At 37.4% G+C, this 16,118-nt stretch overlaps 1 protein-coding gene across 5 annotated transcripts in view; it reads left to right on the forward strand.

Annotated features, from left to right (window-relative positions):
- Positions 1 to 16,118, forward strand: part of Setd5 (SET domain containing 5) — an 82,245-nt gene that overhangs the window by 18,347 nt on the left and 47,780 nt on the right. For 2 of the 5 annotated variants that reach the window (XM_042679685.1, XM_042679686.1), the window contains exons 2-10: positions 4,345 to 4,402; positions 7,527 to 7,713; positions 8,513 to 8,737; positions 12,017 to 12,209; positions 12,481 to 12,586; positions 12,914 to 13,122; positions 13,461 to 13,519; positions 14,058 to 14,236; positions 15,252 to 15,290. In XM_042679685.1, the coding sequence (XP_042535619.1) occupies positions 12,118 to 12,209; positions 12,481 to 12,586; positions 12,914 to 13,122; positions 13,461 to 13,519; positions 14,058 to 14,236; positions 15,252 to 15,290 (684 nt within the window). In that variant the 5' untranslated portion in view covers positions 4,345 to 4,402; positions 7,527 to 7,713; positions 8,513 to 8,737; positions 12,017 to 12,117. The remainder of the gene's footprint in view (positions 1 to 4,344; positions 4,403 to 7,526; positions 7,714 to 8,512; positions 8,738 to 12,016; positions 12,210 to 12,480; positions 12,587 to 12,913; positions 13,123 to 13,460; positions 13,520 to 14,057; positions 14,237 to 15,251; positions 15,291 to 16,118) is intronic. The other 3 variants (XM_042679688.1, XM_042679687.1, XM_042679689.1) reach the window with 3 other exon arrangements.

Raw genomic sequence — 16,118 nt, forward strand, 5'->3', positions numbered from 1 at the left:
AAAAGAAAAGAAAACAATGCTAGTCAGGAATGATGGCTCATTCACCCTAGTACTCCTAGGTACTTGTGGCAGAAAAAGAAGGATCTCCCTTCAAGGCCAAAGCTTACCTCAAGGAACAGAAACTTAGGAGGGTATCAGTCAGAAGCAAAGACTTTTAGCATTGTGAAAAAGGAAAAAGGCCTGGGGTATGGCTCTAGTAGTAGAGTGCTTGTCTAGAAAGTTCAAGGTCCTAAGTTCAAACTTGAGTACTACCTCCCCTGCTCCCTCCCCCCCCCCCCCAAAAAAAAAATCCTAATATTCTTTCTCCATCTCTACTTTTCACTGGGCACCCGTGGCTCTCACCTGTAATTTTAGCTACTCAGGAAGCTGAGATCCTAGGATTATGGTTCAAAGCCAGCCTTGGCAGGAAAGTCCATGGACTGTTATCTCCAGTTAGCCACCAAAAAGTAGAACTGTTAGGTGGTGTACGCCATTAGCCTTGAGCACAAAAGCTCAGGGACGGCACCCTGGCCCTGAATTTAAGCCCTACAACCAACAGAGAAAAAAGAAAAGAAAAGAAATACAGGATTAGGGTAAATATATTGATTTTAGAATATATTGCAGATGCTTGTATCTGTAGTGTATCCTAGTTTAAGTATTGTTGCTTTGAAAGGAAATTTTGGTTATTTGTGGTTTCTGGCTAGAGTTTAGTGAATTTTATAGAATGTAGAAAAACTTCATACCAAAAACCTTAGATATAAGAAAAAAATACTAAAACTAAGAAAGAAAATGGATGTAGGATACGAGGGTTCTAGAGAGGATTATTAAAATTGGTGATCTTTTCAAGTTAAATTCTAAGTTATGGCTGTTAAGATGGAAATAATGATTGATGCTCAGATGAGGTCTCAATACTATAGTAATGTTATTGCTGCGAGAAAAATGGGCATTGTAAATAACCTTTTGAGGTGAGACTACTCAATCTTCCTAAGCAAGAATATGTAATAGATTTTTCTCATTTTTTTCTATTGCATGGCATAGTTTCAGGAATACAAAAGATACCTTTCACCTTGAATTAATGTGTTTGTCTTTACTGTGATATAATTGAGTGCTAAATTTCATGCAGTTTCTTCAGAGAAACCACTACCTCCCAAAAGCTTTACTGACAGTGAGGAAAATGAGTACTAATTTAAAATACAAAGACCTTAACTTTGTGGTACAGACTAATTCAAGCACTGGGGAAGCTGAAGCAGGCAGATCTCCAGTTTAAGGCCAGCATGGGTTACATAGCAAGACCTTATCTCCAATTAAGAAAAGCCGGGGGGGGGGGGGTGGCAGGGGGAGATGTGAATATATATGTAGATACATATTCACTTAGGTTTCATTAGAGACTAAAATTGAAGATTTGACATTGTGGTAGTTTATAGAGAGTTGATCAGAGATTGTGTCTTGGCTGAGTTGCTGTCTGCTTAGGCTGTTAACAATTGTTTTTCTGGCAGCAGATCTTGTTCATCAGGATTGCATCATTTCTGGGAGAAGTGCCAAGGTCCACAGCCTCAGTACAAAGACTGTGTGAAGCATATGAAGCCTGTTCTCTTTCTGAAGCGGCACTCCCCTTCCTGCCAGTCCTCTTCACAGGATTACTGAAGCAGACTTGTTCTGAAATTCTTTTCTGGGATTGGCCATTTACTAGACTGTTATCTCCCACCTGCTTCCGGCTCACCTGTCTGATGCAACTTCTTCTGAAATCTCAGTTGGAGTTGTTCTTAAAACACTCTCTTCTTAGAGTGACTAGATGGACTGTAGTTTCAGGCTTTCAACAACTCACATAGAAAAGATACTGTCATAATGATAAGAGATTCTTGGACTGGGAAGATGGCTCAGTGGTAGAGCGCTTGCCTTGCATGCTTGAGGCCCTGGGTTCGATTCCTCAGCACCACATAAGCAAAAAGAAAAAAGCCGGAAGTGGCGCTGTGGCTCAAGTGGTAGAGTGCTAGCCTTGAGCTAAAGAGCTGAGGGACAGTGCCCAGGCCCACAGTTCAGGCCCCACAACCAGACCCAAAAAAAGAAAAAAATGTAAGAGATTCTTGGGCTGGGAATGTAGTGGTTCAATTCCTCAGTACCACATAAACAGAAAAGACCAGAAGTGGTGCTGTGGCTCAAGTGGTAGAGTGCTAAGTCTTGAGCAGAAGAAGAAGCTCAGGCCCTGAGTTCAAGTGCCCACGCCTTGAGTTCAAGCCCCAGGACTGGCCAAAAAAAAAAAAGAAATGATAGAGATTCTTGACCATTCCCAAGTCCAATTAAAAAGAAAAGACATATACCATTTGATACACTTTCCCCTAGAAACTAAAAAAAAAAAAAAAATTAAGTACTCACTTTTAGGCTGATTCTTGTTTATGAATCTAGGAATTATTAATATCCTCTTGATCATTAAATCATTAAAAAGAAAATGAAATTCTGGTGCTTTCATTTTCCCCCTACTATATAAATTCATACTTCTTTTTTCTTCCAGTCCTTTCTCTTTATTTACTGTTCCTAAAGGATTCTGCTATTGCTTCCTTTATTTCTTTCCTTTACTGTGACCTTTATACCTTAAAAAAGTAAAACTTGTGGCTGGGAAGGTGGCACAGTGGTAGAGTGCATGCATTGCGTGCATGAGGCCCTAGGTTTGATTTCTCAGCACCACATAAGCAGAAAAGGCCAGAAGTGGTGCTATGGCTTAAGTGGTAGAGCACTAGCTTTGAGCTGAAATGCTGAGGGACAGCGCCCAGGCCTAGAGTTCAGGACCCACGACCAACATACATACATACATACACACACACACACACACACTCACACACATATGTAAAACTTTGGATATAATTTTTCTAAGACTACCTTATTTTGTACTCTTTTTTCTTCTTTTCTTCCGTGTGTGTGTGTGTGTGTGTGTGTGTGTGTGTGTGTATCGGTTGTGGGACTTTGGGCTTGGGTGTATGGGGGTGTGTGTGTGTCGGTCGTGGGACTTTGGGCTTGGGTGTTGTCCCTGAGCTCTTCAGCTCAAGGTGAGTGCTTTACCATTTGAGCCACAGCCCCACTTTTCAGAAGGTGGTTAATTGGAGATAAGAGACTCACAGACTTTCCTGCCAGTGCTAGCTTTGAACCGTGATCCTTAGATCTCAGCCTCCTAAGTAGCTAGGGTTACAGGCATGAGCCACCAGCGCCCAGCTCGTTTTGCACTTTTTAAGAAATTCCATAAAACATCAAAATGAATTTTAATGTCCACTTATGTTTGCTAACGAGTTCCATTCCCAACTTTCATAACAGTGATATTTGAAGCATTAATATATCATTCTGTCTGATGTTAGACTTGACATTTTGGAGAAAACACTAAAAACTTAAGGCATGCTAATCATTTTCCTTTAAGAAAAGTTCTTGATTACCTATTTTCATTTTTAGAGAATACAAAATTAATTAAAGCTCCCTTTTCAGTCATAAATGTTGGGTAAGACCTTGTCTGCTTAAAAACAAAATTTGATGTTTGCTTCATTTTTAAAAAAAAGTACTCACACATGTAATTCTAGCTACTCAGGAGGCTGAGATCTGAGGATCATGCTTCGAAGCAAACCTGAGCAGGAAAGTCCGAGAGACCCTTATCTCCAGTTAACTACTAAAAAGCCAGGCGTGGTATTGTAGCTTAAAGTGGTAGAGCATTAGCCTTGAGCAAATGGAAGTCCTGGACAGCCCCTTAGCCTTGAGTTCAAACCCCAGTACTGGCACCAAAAAAAATTCTGAAGAGATTCAGTTAAGAAGACCTTCCTAGGGGGCTGGGAAGGTGACTCAGTGGTAGAGCGCCTGCCTTGCATGCCTGAGGCCCTGGGTTCGATTCCTCAGCACCACATAAGCAAAAGGAAAAAGGCCGGAAGTGGCACTGTGGCTCAAGTGGTAGAGCGCTAGCCTTAACCTGAAGAGCTGAGGGACAGTGCCCAGGCCCAGAGTTTAGGCCCCATGACCGGACCAAAAAAAAAAAAAGAAGACCTTCCTAGAAGATAAAGGGGGGAAAAAACCCAGTACCCTTCCCCCCCCCCCCCAAAAAAAGGAATAAACAAAGGAAACAAAAGGACCCCTTGAGAAATGGGAGGTTATTTTTATTTAAAAAGAGAGGCATTAGCCAATATGAGTATTTACCCTTCTTAAAAGTAATTTTCCTCCTCACCCTTTATAGAAAATGGAACTTGTAAAGCTGTATTAAGGATTAAAATTGTAGAATTAAGTGGAGAATAAAGTAGTCAACCAAACAATGTAATAAATATAATTCAGAAATAAGATAAAGTAAAATTCCATTATGTTATTTCTTACTGTACTAATTTATGTCTCAACTTTTTCTAGGTCTTCAGAGCTACTGACATAACTTTGGGGCACTTCATATTCAGAGGTCTATGTAAAGGTGACTGACCCAAATCCTTTTAACATATTTTATTTTTTACATTTTAATGAATGCTGAAATCATATTGCTATAATTGTGATCACAATTCACTTAGCAGTTCTTTCTTATACCATCTTTTAATTTTTAAGAAGTTTGGTACTGGCTACTGGAACTACAGAAGAGAATAAAACAGAAAAATAGCCCTGTCCCCATAGTGTTTATTTTCTGGTAGTTTGAGATAGATAACAAATGTGTCTTGAAATTACATTCTTTTCCAGAACACATCTCTAAAATTATGACTCAAGTGATAACTGTTATAAATCCTGACTTTGATAAACTATAGTATGTATTGCCCTGTTTTATAAAATAGAACATTAAAATATTGCATATAGTTTATTTGTTAAAAGTTGTTCAGTTAATGTTGGAATGGCTATATATTGCACAATTATTTGGGAAAGCACCTATTCTCAATTATGTATGAAAAGTTTGAATTTGTTATCAGAATTAAGAAACCTAGGCTAATGCCTATAATCCTAGCCGCTCAGGGGGCTAGTATCTGAGGATCATACTTTGAAGCCAGCCCTGACAGGAAAATCCATGAGACTCTTATCTCTAATTAACCATAAAAAGCCGGAAGTGGAGCTGTGGCTTAAGAGGGATATCGCCCTAGCCTGAGTACAGAAGCTCAGAGAGAATACCGAGACCCAGAGTTCAAGCCCAGGACCAGCAAACAAAACAAAAAAAAAGACAAAAGAAACCCTGTCATTATGAAAGCATTATTAAGAATAGTATGATTGAATTGACTTATCAGAAGAGTGGCAGGATTATCCGAAACTAGATAAAATGGATATGGAAGAATTTATCAAAGAGAAATTCTTAACTTTTTTATGTGTTTGTTTGAGTTTGGCAATAGAAAGGAGGCTTTAGATTGCTGTGTTGGCAAATTTGAGAATGCAGAATGCTGTTGCCTCTACTCTATCTCATGAGTTTTTCCTAATGTTTCTTTAAGATTATTTATGAACTTGTGCAAAACAGCTAGGTTTGTATATCTCTTCATTCCTGAGACTGGATTTCATTAATGTAGTTCAGTTGGTCTCAAGCAGATATCCTCCTGCCTCAGTATTTTAAGTACTGGGATTATAGGCAATGTGGCATTATCCCTAGCCCTTGAGTTTGAATTTTAAGAAATACAGAAACAATTTGCTTGTTCTTTTAAAAAGTTACTGTCGGAGAAATAAATTAGCCATCAAATTATATTTAAGCTTCTACATTTAAAAATGTAGATAGGAGCCAGGCCGCCAGTGGCTCACACCTGTAATCCTAGCTACTCAGTAGGGAAAGATCTGAGGATTGCAGTTCAAAACCAGCCCAGGTCATACTTTGAAGCTAGCACTGGCAGGAAAGCCCATGAGACTCTTAATCTCCAGTGAACCACCAGAAAAACCAAAAGTGACACTGTGGCTCAAGTGGTACAGTGCTTGTCTTGAGCTGAAGAGCTCAGGGACAGTGCCCAGGCCCAGCGTTGAAGCTCCATGACCAACAACAACAAAAAATGTTGATGGCTTTGCATTTTAGTCCTCAGTCTAGCTATGTTACCTCCAGATGGGTAGGAACAGGTGTGAGAATCCTACATTCGTTGATACAGCTCATTGAAAGTATGGGTACCATAGACACTAAGTTGTTTATGGATATTCAGCAAGCTAATGATTCATAAATATTAACTTTATGTGATCTTAAAAATCTTTTAGTTTGCCATTCATAATTAGTTTTCTTATTCATATTAAACTTTACGTATCAAAGGCACACTTGAACATCTCAAAACAGCAGCTGTTTAAAATTTTTCATTAATCCTTCAATCAGTATGATACACTTTTCATTCCATTAAGTTTTTTAGTACTAAAAATTGTTTGACTTTCCTACTCTTATCATAATTCAGAATATATCATAGGTTAGGCTCGTTGGCTTATGCCTATAATCCTAGCTGCACATAAGTGTAAATAAGAGAATAGTTGTCCAGAACAGCCTTGGAAAAATAACTAAGAGTGTGATTCAAACAGTAGAGCACCTGCCTAACAAGCACAAATCCCTGAATTCAAACTCTGATGCCCCCTCAAAAGTTTGTCAGTCATGATTTTTTTAAAGTCTCTTTTTGGAAAAAAAAAATAATTATAAACCTGAATTTTTGACATTCACACTTCTTCCCTCTTACATAAAATACTTTTTATTTCACTCTTTTTTAAAAAGATGTACAATTATTAAGCATGTAAGTTTTCTTTTTTGTGCCTCCAAATCTCAATTTACTTCTGCTTTTTAATTCTTCAGCAGTTTTTGGGTCTCTTTTCCAAATTAGCAGTTTTGAGTATGTTTTTGTCCAAAATCACCTAGTATAAGATCACCAAGTCAAGGTGTGCTTAATTGCCTTTTTTCACAAAATTCTCTATAATATACTTCATCATGAAGTTATTCCACATAGTTTAGTTCCAGTATTGTGTTTTATATCCAGAAAGAGGCTCATACACACTAGTTTTAAAAGCAGTTTTAAGTTTTTGACAGAAGTGAACAGACAGAGATTTCCATATTCTGTGCATACAAATTCATAGTCTCTGAAGGTATGTTTTTATTTACATCTGACAATATATATTAGTACACATACATAGTTGTTAAGATCACTGCAGCTTTGCTCAGAAATAAAGTTTTTAAAAGATTGCTTGAAAGAAAAAGTGAAAAAAACTAGTAAGAAACAATTATAAGCAATCAAATACAAGTAGCAAGTTAATTTCTTCTACCAGATTTAATTTGGGAGAAATAACATTTATGACTGCTGGTAGGACTTGGTTTATCTGTTGCCTTGGCCAAAGAATTGTTGAGAAGTTTAGACTAGAGTATTTCTAATCCTCAGTCTTTAAATTTATTGGATAGGCCTAGATTAATAGGGGTTTTAGTGAGCTGGCAAGTCATTACTTTCCCTTTGACTGAAAGTAAGAATAATGTATAGCTATTGTATTTTGTAGAAAATTAATGATAGTGTATAGTGATCATAGAATTTATTATTTAGAAGAATTCAAAAGCACAGAAAACTACTCTCAGATTTCAAATAAATTTAAAGTATTATCTTGTTGCTAGCTATTTTCCTTGTTTGTGACAGGATTCCTCATGTCCATATCATGTTGGCTGAGGCTGTACAGCTCACCCCCACTCTCAGAGTGGTCAGTCTCCATTAATTGGACCCCGTGATTTCCATTCTCTGCTGTGTTGGACGTCATGAGCATTGCAGTCCCTCTGGGAGTAACTACACCAGATACATCCTATTCAGATATGGCTGCTGGATCAGAGTAAGTGGTAATTCCTAGGTACATTACCAATTTTGTGTGAAAAGTTTTCTTGTAGGTAGTAATAAGCTATAATTTTCTTGACCAAAGCCCACCCCATTATAAATGACATTAGACTTTGCCCTTTTTCTCCCAAAGAATATGGAGAGGAAAGAGAATTTTAAGTGGGGGGAAGAAGCTTTTAGGGAAGGATTTCTGGGTAAATTAGTAATAGAATCAAAGTTGCAAAGTAGTGATTACATTTTTCTTTTGTTTTCATGAATGAGAAAATTGAAATTAAGTAGGTGTCACTGCCTGCTTCTATAGAGTTAATGGTTATTCTGATAGAGGGAGATAAGGAGATTTTCTTTCCAACTGATTTTCTTCGAAGGCCTCTTCCTAAGTACTTTTCATTCTAAAATAAGGGGGCTAAAACTTTATGTGGGCAGATTGCTTAGTCTGACTTTTGGGGTAGAAAACATAAAGAGCAGTTCCAAACTGTTTTTTTTTTATAATATTCATTGCCTAGAAAGAGGACCTTCAAAATCAGTGGTACCAAACTTGTTTTTCAGCTAAGAGCAGCATTAGGAGTTCAGTTTGTCAAAAAGCCCAATCCCTAAAATAGACTCTTCAATTCTTGAAGAATGTAAATACCAAATGACAGTGAAGGTAGGCCTTCATTATACAACTTTATATATTAATCAGTTTTTAAAATTTAGCCTTTTGTATCCCTTCTTTTTTAAGTTGTCCAAGATTCCCCCTGCTCACAGATTCCCCCTCTTGTCCTTTTACCTCCCTTGTACCCAATCTTCCTTGCTTACAGAAAGGAAGTGGAAGCCCCCTACCTTTCAAGACGAAGTGGCACTACACCAGGATGTGAAAGTCCAGCGAAAGAGACCCAAGGGGCCTAGGGGGCAGCACACCCCCAGAAGCCAAGTCTATTCCAGGCAGTACCAGGGATTAGGGTCTGGGCTGGAAAAATCCTGGTGTTTTGAATATGTTCAGGTCCAGTTCAGACTCTTGATCCCACAGCCACTTCTTGAGTGAGGTGGGTGTTGCTCTAATTCCCCTGTTTCTCTTGCCATTTTCATAGTCCCTGGGGGTTCTTCCCCTTGAGCAAAGCAAAGCAACTGTACCAGAATTCTGGGTTGAACGGCATCCTTTATTAATAGGGCTTCTTTCTTAAAACTGAGACTATGATTAAAGAGCATGTGTATTTCTTCATAAGGCCACCTATTTATCATTACTTGTTTATTGGGTTCCTTGAACAAGACTTAAAACTACCCTAGGAAATGATATATAATATTCTGGGGTAGTATGAAGCTGAGAATAGTTTTCAAGCTTATCCCATATTGAAATGAAGAGGGAGGGTGGGGAAATGGGAAAGGAAGAGTGACTTTCTATTTCGTTTAAGGCTATTTATTTTCTTTTATTATTAGTTTGCATGACAAAGATTCAGTTAAACCATTAGCTGAGATTTCCAAATATATAAATATTTCCCCAAATAGATCACTTAAAAATTTTCCTGCATTATTACATATCCCAGTTGTATAGTGTTTAGGTATTTATAAAATCAGCTATTTACCTGCTATGATCTGATAACAGGAAGACATTTTAACATTTGTAAGAAATTTCAGTAGAGATTAAACCAATAAATTTTAAATTACTAAGAACAAGATCCAAATCAATTATTCTGAAAATTATTATCTTTCCCAATTAGTATAGTGATAATTGACTATAAATGTTGCTAGGGAATCTAGTAATGGCTACAGAAATAAAAATACTTCTGGTATGCAAATTTGACTACATTGCCACATCTCAAGAGTTCCTGAACATTTTCTTCCATTATTTTCATAAGTTTATGATGCTGTAGTCATAACTAATTTCACAGTTATTCTTTTATTAGTTGTATAAAAGAAGAGACTATCAGTCATTGGCTTATATACTTCTACTTTTCAATGTTTCATCATGCCTATTCCCCTATTCTTAGTACATTTAAAATTAAACTGCTCTTAAAGAGCAACATATTGGACCAAGTGGAGACCTAAACCATACCTCATAGTATTTTAAATCTGATACCAACAATATACAGTCTGCATTTTTTGATACTTATACGAAAACTTATAATAAAAGAAAGATGTTTCTGGACTTAAAACTCTGCCCTAAGAGTTTTGGTCATTTTAAGAGGTGGCATTATAGCAGATTATATACTGTACAAAATTGATGGAGTTTATCCGTTGTAAACCTGGTTTTTACTGTATGTGCCCAACTCTCACACAACTCATAGAAAAAAGGATACAATTATATGTATAAATTGATTGTCTAATAAAGACATGTAATCTTAGTACTCCTTTTGTTGTTTTGTTTTTGTAGTGCTGGGGATCCAACAAACACAGATCCTCATACCTGCTTAGGCAAACACTCAACTATATCCCCAGTTTCTGTTTTAACATACAGATAAGAATTGATGTATATGTCAAGGACTATTCTAGGGAGTCCTCTGGTTAGCTGCTAATATCTCTATCATTGGTAAACAATGAAAGAATGGTAGGGGTTATTTTTAATTAAAACATACAAACTTAAATTTTAGATTAGGCATGCATAGCAATGTATTAAATGCTGTGCTTGACTGGATAATATTGAACAATAGGGTGGCCTGTTAACCTGCACAATATACATTTTATTTTTATTCCCTAGACTTGCACATGAAGTGCATATGTTCATATTTACCCAGTTTGGAGATGGGTAAGATATAATCAACATAGCTCCATCTCCATGGCCATCTTTTATTTCATAAAACTTTCCTTTTTCCCACTACCCCCAAGGGGTGGGGGTGGGGGGAACATTTGTAATGAACAGCTGTCATATTTCACCCCATGTGTTTAATGGTACAAAATCTCCTAAATAAAACATGTATAGCTGTTGAGAATATTTAGTAATGCACCCAGTAAATTGACTGTATAAATCCATTACTGTTTTTAGCTGTCCATCATAGAAGCTAAATTCTATATTCATTTTAGAAGCTAAATTCTATCTTCATTTTATTAATGCTTGTCTACCTTTGATTTCATTTAGGAAACCCTGTTTCCTAAGACTCAGAGTTGATTGCCTCTTAATGAGCCATGTTCAGATCATGTCTTTTTTCAAGAATACTGACCTGCATTCTTGATGTATCCCTTCCCCAACAGTTCCCATCATACAGACACTATCAAATAATAAATGCATGCACTTCACTAATAGAAAATACTTTCCTATGTCTAAAATTCTTCTTCACCTAGAAATTGCCTTTGCTGTTATTAATAAGATCCCTTCTCACAGTTTTGGAGCATAAAACTGGGTGAGTTGGATATGTACCTCAGAATTTTCTTTTACCCCACATTTGTCAGTTGATGTGCTACATTGACTTGCACACTTTATTCCTGCCAAGTGCTCTGTGTTGTGAATTTTGAAGCAGGAAAAGTATTATTTGAAACAAACTATGTCTTATTTGATTCCCTAAAAGACCTAATGATCTTTAAGGTTGAATTATGCTAGTATTTGGAGTTTCACTGTTTTCATATAAATTAGAACTAACACATTTTTTGTTCTGCCAAGTCATACAATTAAAATTAATTATTTCTCAAAACATCCCCAAAATCAATTGACAAAGTTAAATTTCTTTATTCATTTAAAAACACTTAAATTTTTATCTTTTCCATGTATACTTTTTTATTAGCAAGCAAAGGCTTATATTAAATGTACACATTTAAGTACATTTATATTTTTTATGTTAATACATTTGCCTGAATAGTTTATTTTCCACTAATAAAGATACAGAAAGGTTCTATACTAAGGTTTTTATTAAATCTTGGTTAATAAAAGGTCTCAAAATAATTTTCACTAAGGGCAAAATATACTGGAAAGTATCCAGGCTTGAGAGTCAGACGTTTGAAACCTTGGCTCTGTTGATGTATCTCCTTGGGGGAAATCATGTAATCCTAACACCTCAATTTCCCCCTTTATAAAATTGGGGTACTGTTCACCATGTTTAATGGTTGCAGAAATTAAATGAATTATACATAAAGCAAATAACAGGTGATTTACACTAATAGCTGCTACTACCATTACTGTGTCGCTAAACTAAGGTAACTTCGAAGTTCAGTTTTTATTATTTGAAGTCCTGTGGTATTAACCATGCAGCTGTTAAATAATTGTATCCTTGATCTGCTTGCATGTCATTGGTGGATGAGAAATTATTACTCTAATATGTGAAGGTGTTTGGGGGTTCATCAAGATGAGAGGTGTGATAAATATAAGATGCCATTGTTTTTACCTGTACTTTCTTCAGGGTATCCTGTCTTGGTAGTGAATGGAAGAGGGCCTGGTCCCTGGGGCAGTGCAGAAGGCACTTTCATCATCTCACTCACTGCAAATGTCATGTGAGGTTTCATGGAAGTATTAAGAGATCCAATTAAGAAGAATAGTTCTGAGTCTAAACCAGCCCAGAGTGGCTTCTCTAGGGGAAACTCCCCGCTCAGCTGGTACGTTTGTGTTTGTCATTAGGGACACCTTGTATCCCAGGTGCCTGCCTTGAGACATCTGCCTGTACTGGCTTCATGTTACACACAAATCCACATCAGTAACACTCCTACTGTTATTTTTAGGCTTAGTTATGTTAATCAGATTGTTTCAGTGAGTTCTTACTCTAGTGGCTGGTGGTTGTGGAAAGGGATTAGATGGGAAGTGAACTGTTAAGTTTAAAGGAAAGATTAGGTGTTATGCTATCATGCATTGCTTTTCGCCTTTGTGCAGCCCTGAATCTGTGGAGGCTAGTCCAGCAGTTAATGAGAAGAGCGTGTATTCCACTCATAATTATGGGACCACTCAGAGGCTGGGGTGTCGAGGACTGCCTTATGCTGTGAGTATGCATTTGTTTCTCTCCAGAGCAGTGATCTTCTTGGAGTGTAATCCATTCTTATACATTGTGACTTTCTTGAAATGTTTATATGCAGCATGACGAAGTTGCCCCTTTTGCACTTCCCTGCCTCCAGCGGACGTCTAGCCCTGCATCATTGTTCTTGTTTTTATGTCCCAGTTGACCTTGGCATTTTGTTTTATCACTTTCCTGGTTGAAGCCAAAAAAACAAAGGGTACTACTTTCTTCTTTCTTTCCATATGTACCATACTTTAGGGGAGAGAGGGGCCAGTGTTTGGACACTGTTGATTTAAAAAATCTTATTTTCAGGATCATAATTACGGAGCCCCTCCTCCTCCGACACCTCCTGCTTCTCCCCCTGTCCAGACGATCATCCCTCGTTCTGACCTGAATGGCCTGCCGTCGCCCGTAGAGGAACGCTGTGGAGACAGCCCGAACTCTGAAGGAGAGACTGTTCCTACCTGGTGTCCTTGTGGTCTTTCTCAGGATGGCTTCCTTCTCAACTGTGACAAGTGCAGGTAAGATCCTGTTTCATCTAAATTCAAGCCTGGGTTGATGGGATTAGGGTTTCTTATTAGTAGGGAAAAGCTCAAAGTATTCTTTCTTGTGTTTGTTAATGTAGATGATTCCTTAGTGCTCCTTGGCTCGAATTCTCTGCACTAGGTGAGAATTGCTGACAACAAGGAATGAGAGATTGATGTTAAAGCTATTGAATTTGATATGAAATTTAATGTCCTGGAAACATTTGGTAGGTGGGAGGGAGGGGGTAGTATATGCAGAGATACTTCTCCCGTGTGTGTTATAATGTGCTGCATGCTGTTGGAAGGACTACTTTAAGTTTATTTTCCCTCTTTAGGGGAATGAGCAGGGGGAAGGTTATTAGACTTCATCGGCGGAAGCAGGACAACATATCAGGTAAGCTTAAGATGGGTTAAGCGTAGATTTTAACATGTAAATAGTTTGTGGTTGAATATTCTCTTAAGACTCCCTGTTATAAGTTCTTACGGTCTCCAGATTTTTTCATGGAGAGAGATGTCCTTTCAAGACTACTGTATAGTTCTGTCTTTCTGAGTTAAACAGATAGAAACAACATCTTAGTCCTGTAGCAAAGTGTTTTGTTTGTTTTGGGTTTTTTATTTGTTTTTTTTTGTTTTTTTTTTGTGAAATCCCTTTTCTTTGTATTATATATCTCAGATTGTTATATTTTAAGGTAGTAGAGCTTGGATACAAGGGAAGAAGTTGATGTAATGTAGAACACAGTTTATATGCTTAATGCCAATAGCAGAAGCAGTCTTGTTTTCCTAAGAAAGGTGGGTGTATGTGTTGTTTCACAGTTGATAAGTTAATAGAAGTAATGATATCCTGAATATGGGATACATTTAAAAGAGTAAGCTGATGTCAGGACAGTTTGGGGACTGTTAGTCCCTAAACTGTGAAATCACCCTTTTTTTAGGTGGGGATAGCAGTGCAACAGAAAGCTGGGATGAGGAGCTTTCTCCTTCCACTGTGTTGTATACAGCAACACAGCACACACCTACAAGCATCACCTTAACTGTTAGAAGAACCAAACCCAAGAAGCGGAAAAAGAGTCCAGAAAAGGGTCGTGCAGCACCAAAGACGAAGAAAATCAAGGTATGGGGAGTAAAAAATATCTAAAGTAGAAATATGTCTGAAATAGCTCATTTTTTGGAGTAAGAATGCCTTTCTCTGGAGGCATGACTCAGCAGTAGAACTCCTGTCTAGCAAGCATGAGTTCAAACCCCAGGACTGCCAAAAAGAAAGAATGAAGAATGTGACTCAAATGTTTAAAGCTTGAAGGGTTTAGTTATAAAAATGAGTTAATGTGTTAACATTCACATAGACCTGTATCTCTTCTGCTGCACCATACCATTACCACTGGCTCTTTTAAGTGTCTTCTACTCCAACCCCCATCTCAGGTATGAAATTCCAGCCGTGTCTGGCACAATTCCATAAGTATGTGTTGTAGCCTTGACTCTAGGTTTTCTATTCTTACAGCAGCTCCCCACCACTCAGTTCAAAGCAGTATGATGATACTCTTCTAGTTACATGTCTACCTCGTTTCATTTGGGTCAGTAGTTTTTTCTTGTTTCTAAAAAGCAAAACAAAAATAAGGAAACATCTCTTGTGAATGGTCTCAGCTTCCATAGTGTCATGGTCACTTTTCTGTATTCTCAACTAAAGACTCTCCAGCAGAAACCTCTTCTTTTTGATGTTCTTTCTTCCCCATCACAGCAACTTTGTTGCTCTTAGGTGACTTGCCCACCCCTTCTAAAGGGCAGTGGTCTTTGTTTCCTTCTTCACTTCAAAACTGGTAAATCTGCAATTTAAGATTTTAAATTACTTTTTCTCTTAATACCAGGGGTACCTGTAGCATTTCAGTTGTGCATGCTTTTCTCTGTTAGTTACCTAGCTCTATCATAGAACATATGAAGGTTAGAGTTCATTGGCCTTGATCTATCTGTATTCTTGATAATAGTCTGGGGGAGTTCTATTGGATTTGTTATATAGAGAAAAGGGGACAGAATAGAACACTAGTTTATCACTTAGTTTTAATCTCAGATAGGTATAACTGTCATTCTCGGTACCAAGTTTTGTTTTGTTCTACTTGTTTTCCTCTTTGGGATAGGCATTTCGAGAGGGATCCCGGAAGTCCTTGCGGATGAAGGTAAGGGGTTAATCTTCCCTGATGCTGTGTTTTACTTCACTGTGATCTTGCATTTTGGTCAGCTTCTCTCCTGACATTGATGGTCTGGGAATCTTGAAGTCTGCTTCTCATTAGTTTGTGATTGTTGCCATTCAGTTTTCATAGAACTTTTTTCCAAAGTAGCTTTTCTGGACCATTTTCTGAAATGTTTTCCTTTTGTGTAATGAGCCTTAATTTATTGGGTTTTTTGTTAGCTGCTTTTCGGTGAGTGGGTAAGTGATATTTTATCACACAATGAGGTGGATGTGTTTTGTTACTGTCGTTGGGCTTAAGCTCAGGAGTGAAGGTTTTCTGGTAACAGATCAGGATATCTTGTTCACCTCCATCCTAGCATCATGTGGGCTTTTAACAATCAGTTAAAAACTCATTTGCAGAAAGTTGTATTATTGATAAGAATTGGCCCTATTGGAATTGAACTGTTTTTTCCTGAAATAGCTTCTATTTGATGGATGCAATATTTGTATGTTTCTTCCATTATCAAATAAAAAGGCTTATGAGGCATGATTTTATAAAGAAGCTAGAGAATAGTGAAATTATGTACAGTACTTTAAAGGGACTTTATGTACTAGTTGAGAATGGTTTGCCAAAAGATTTGATTATACTATCTGATGTCTTACGGACAGAGAGAGAGAGAGAGATGGCATACTTCACAAAGCATTACTTAAAGAGTTTTGAAGCTTTAGTTAGAATTAAGTTGTACTTTAATTCTGTAAGTACTCATGCAATAAAGGTAGGCTCTTTGCAGTTGGCAGTTATATGGTATAAACATTAAAATTCCTAAGTGTGGAT

This window comes from Dipodomys spectabilis, unplaced genomic scaffold (genome assembly GCF_019054845.1).
Source record: "Dipodomys spectabilis isolate Male_0828 unplaced genomic scaffold, ASM1905484v1 ptg000054l, whole genome shotgun sequence".
NCBI lineage: Eukaryota > Metazoa > Chordata > Mammalia > Rodentia > Heteromyidae > Dipodomys > Dipodomys spectabilis.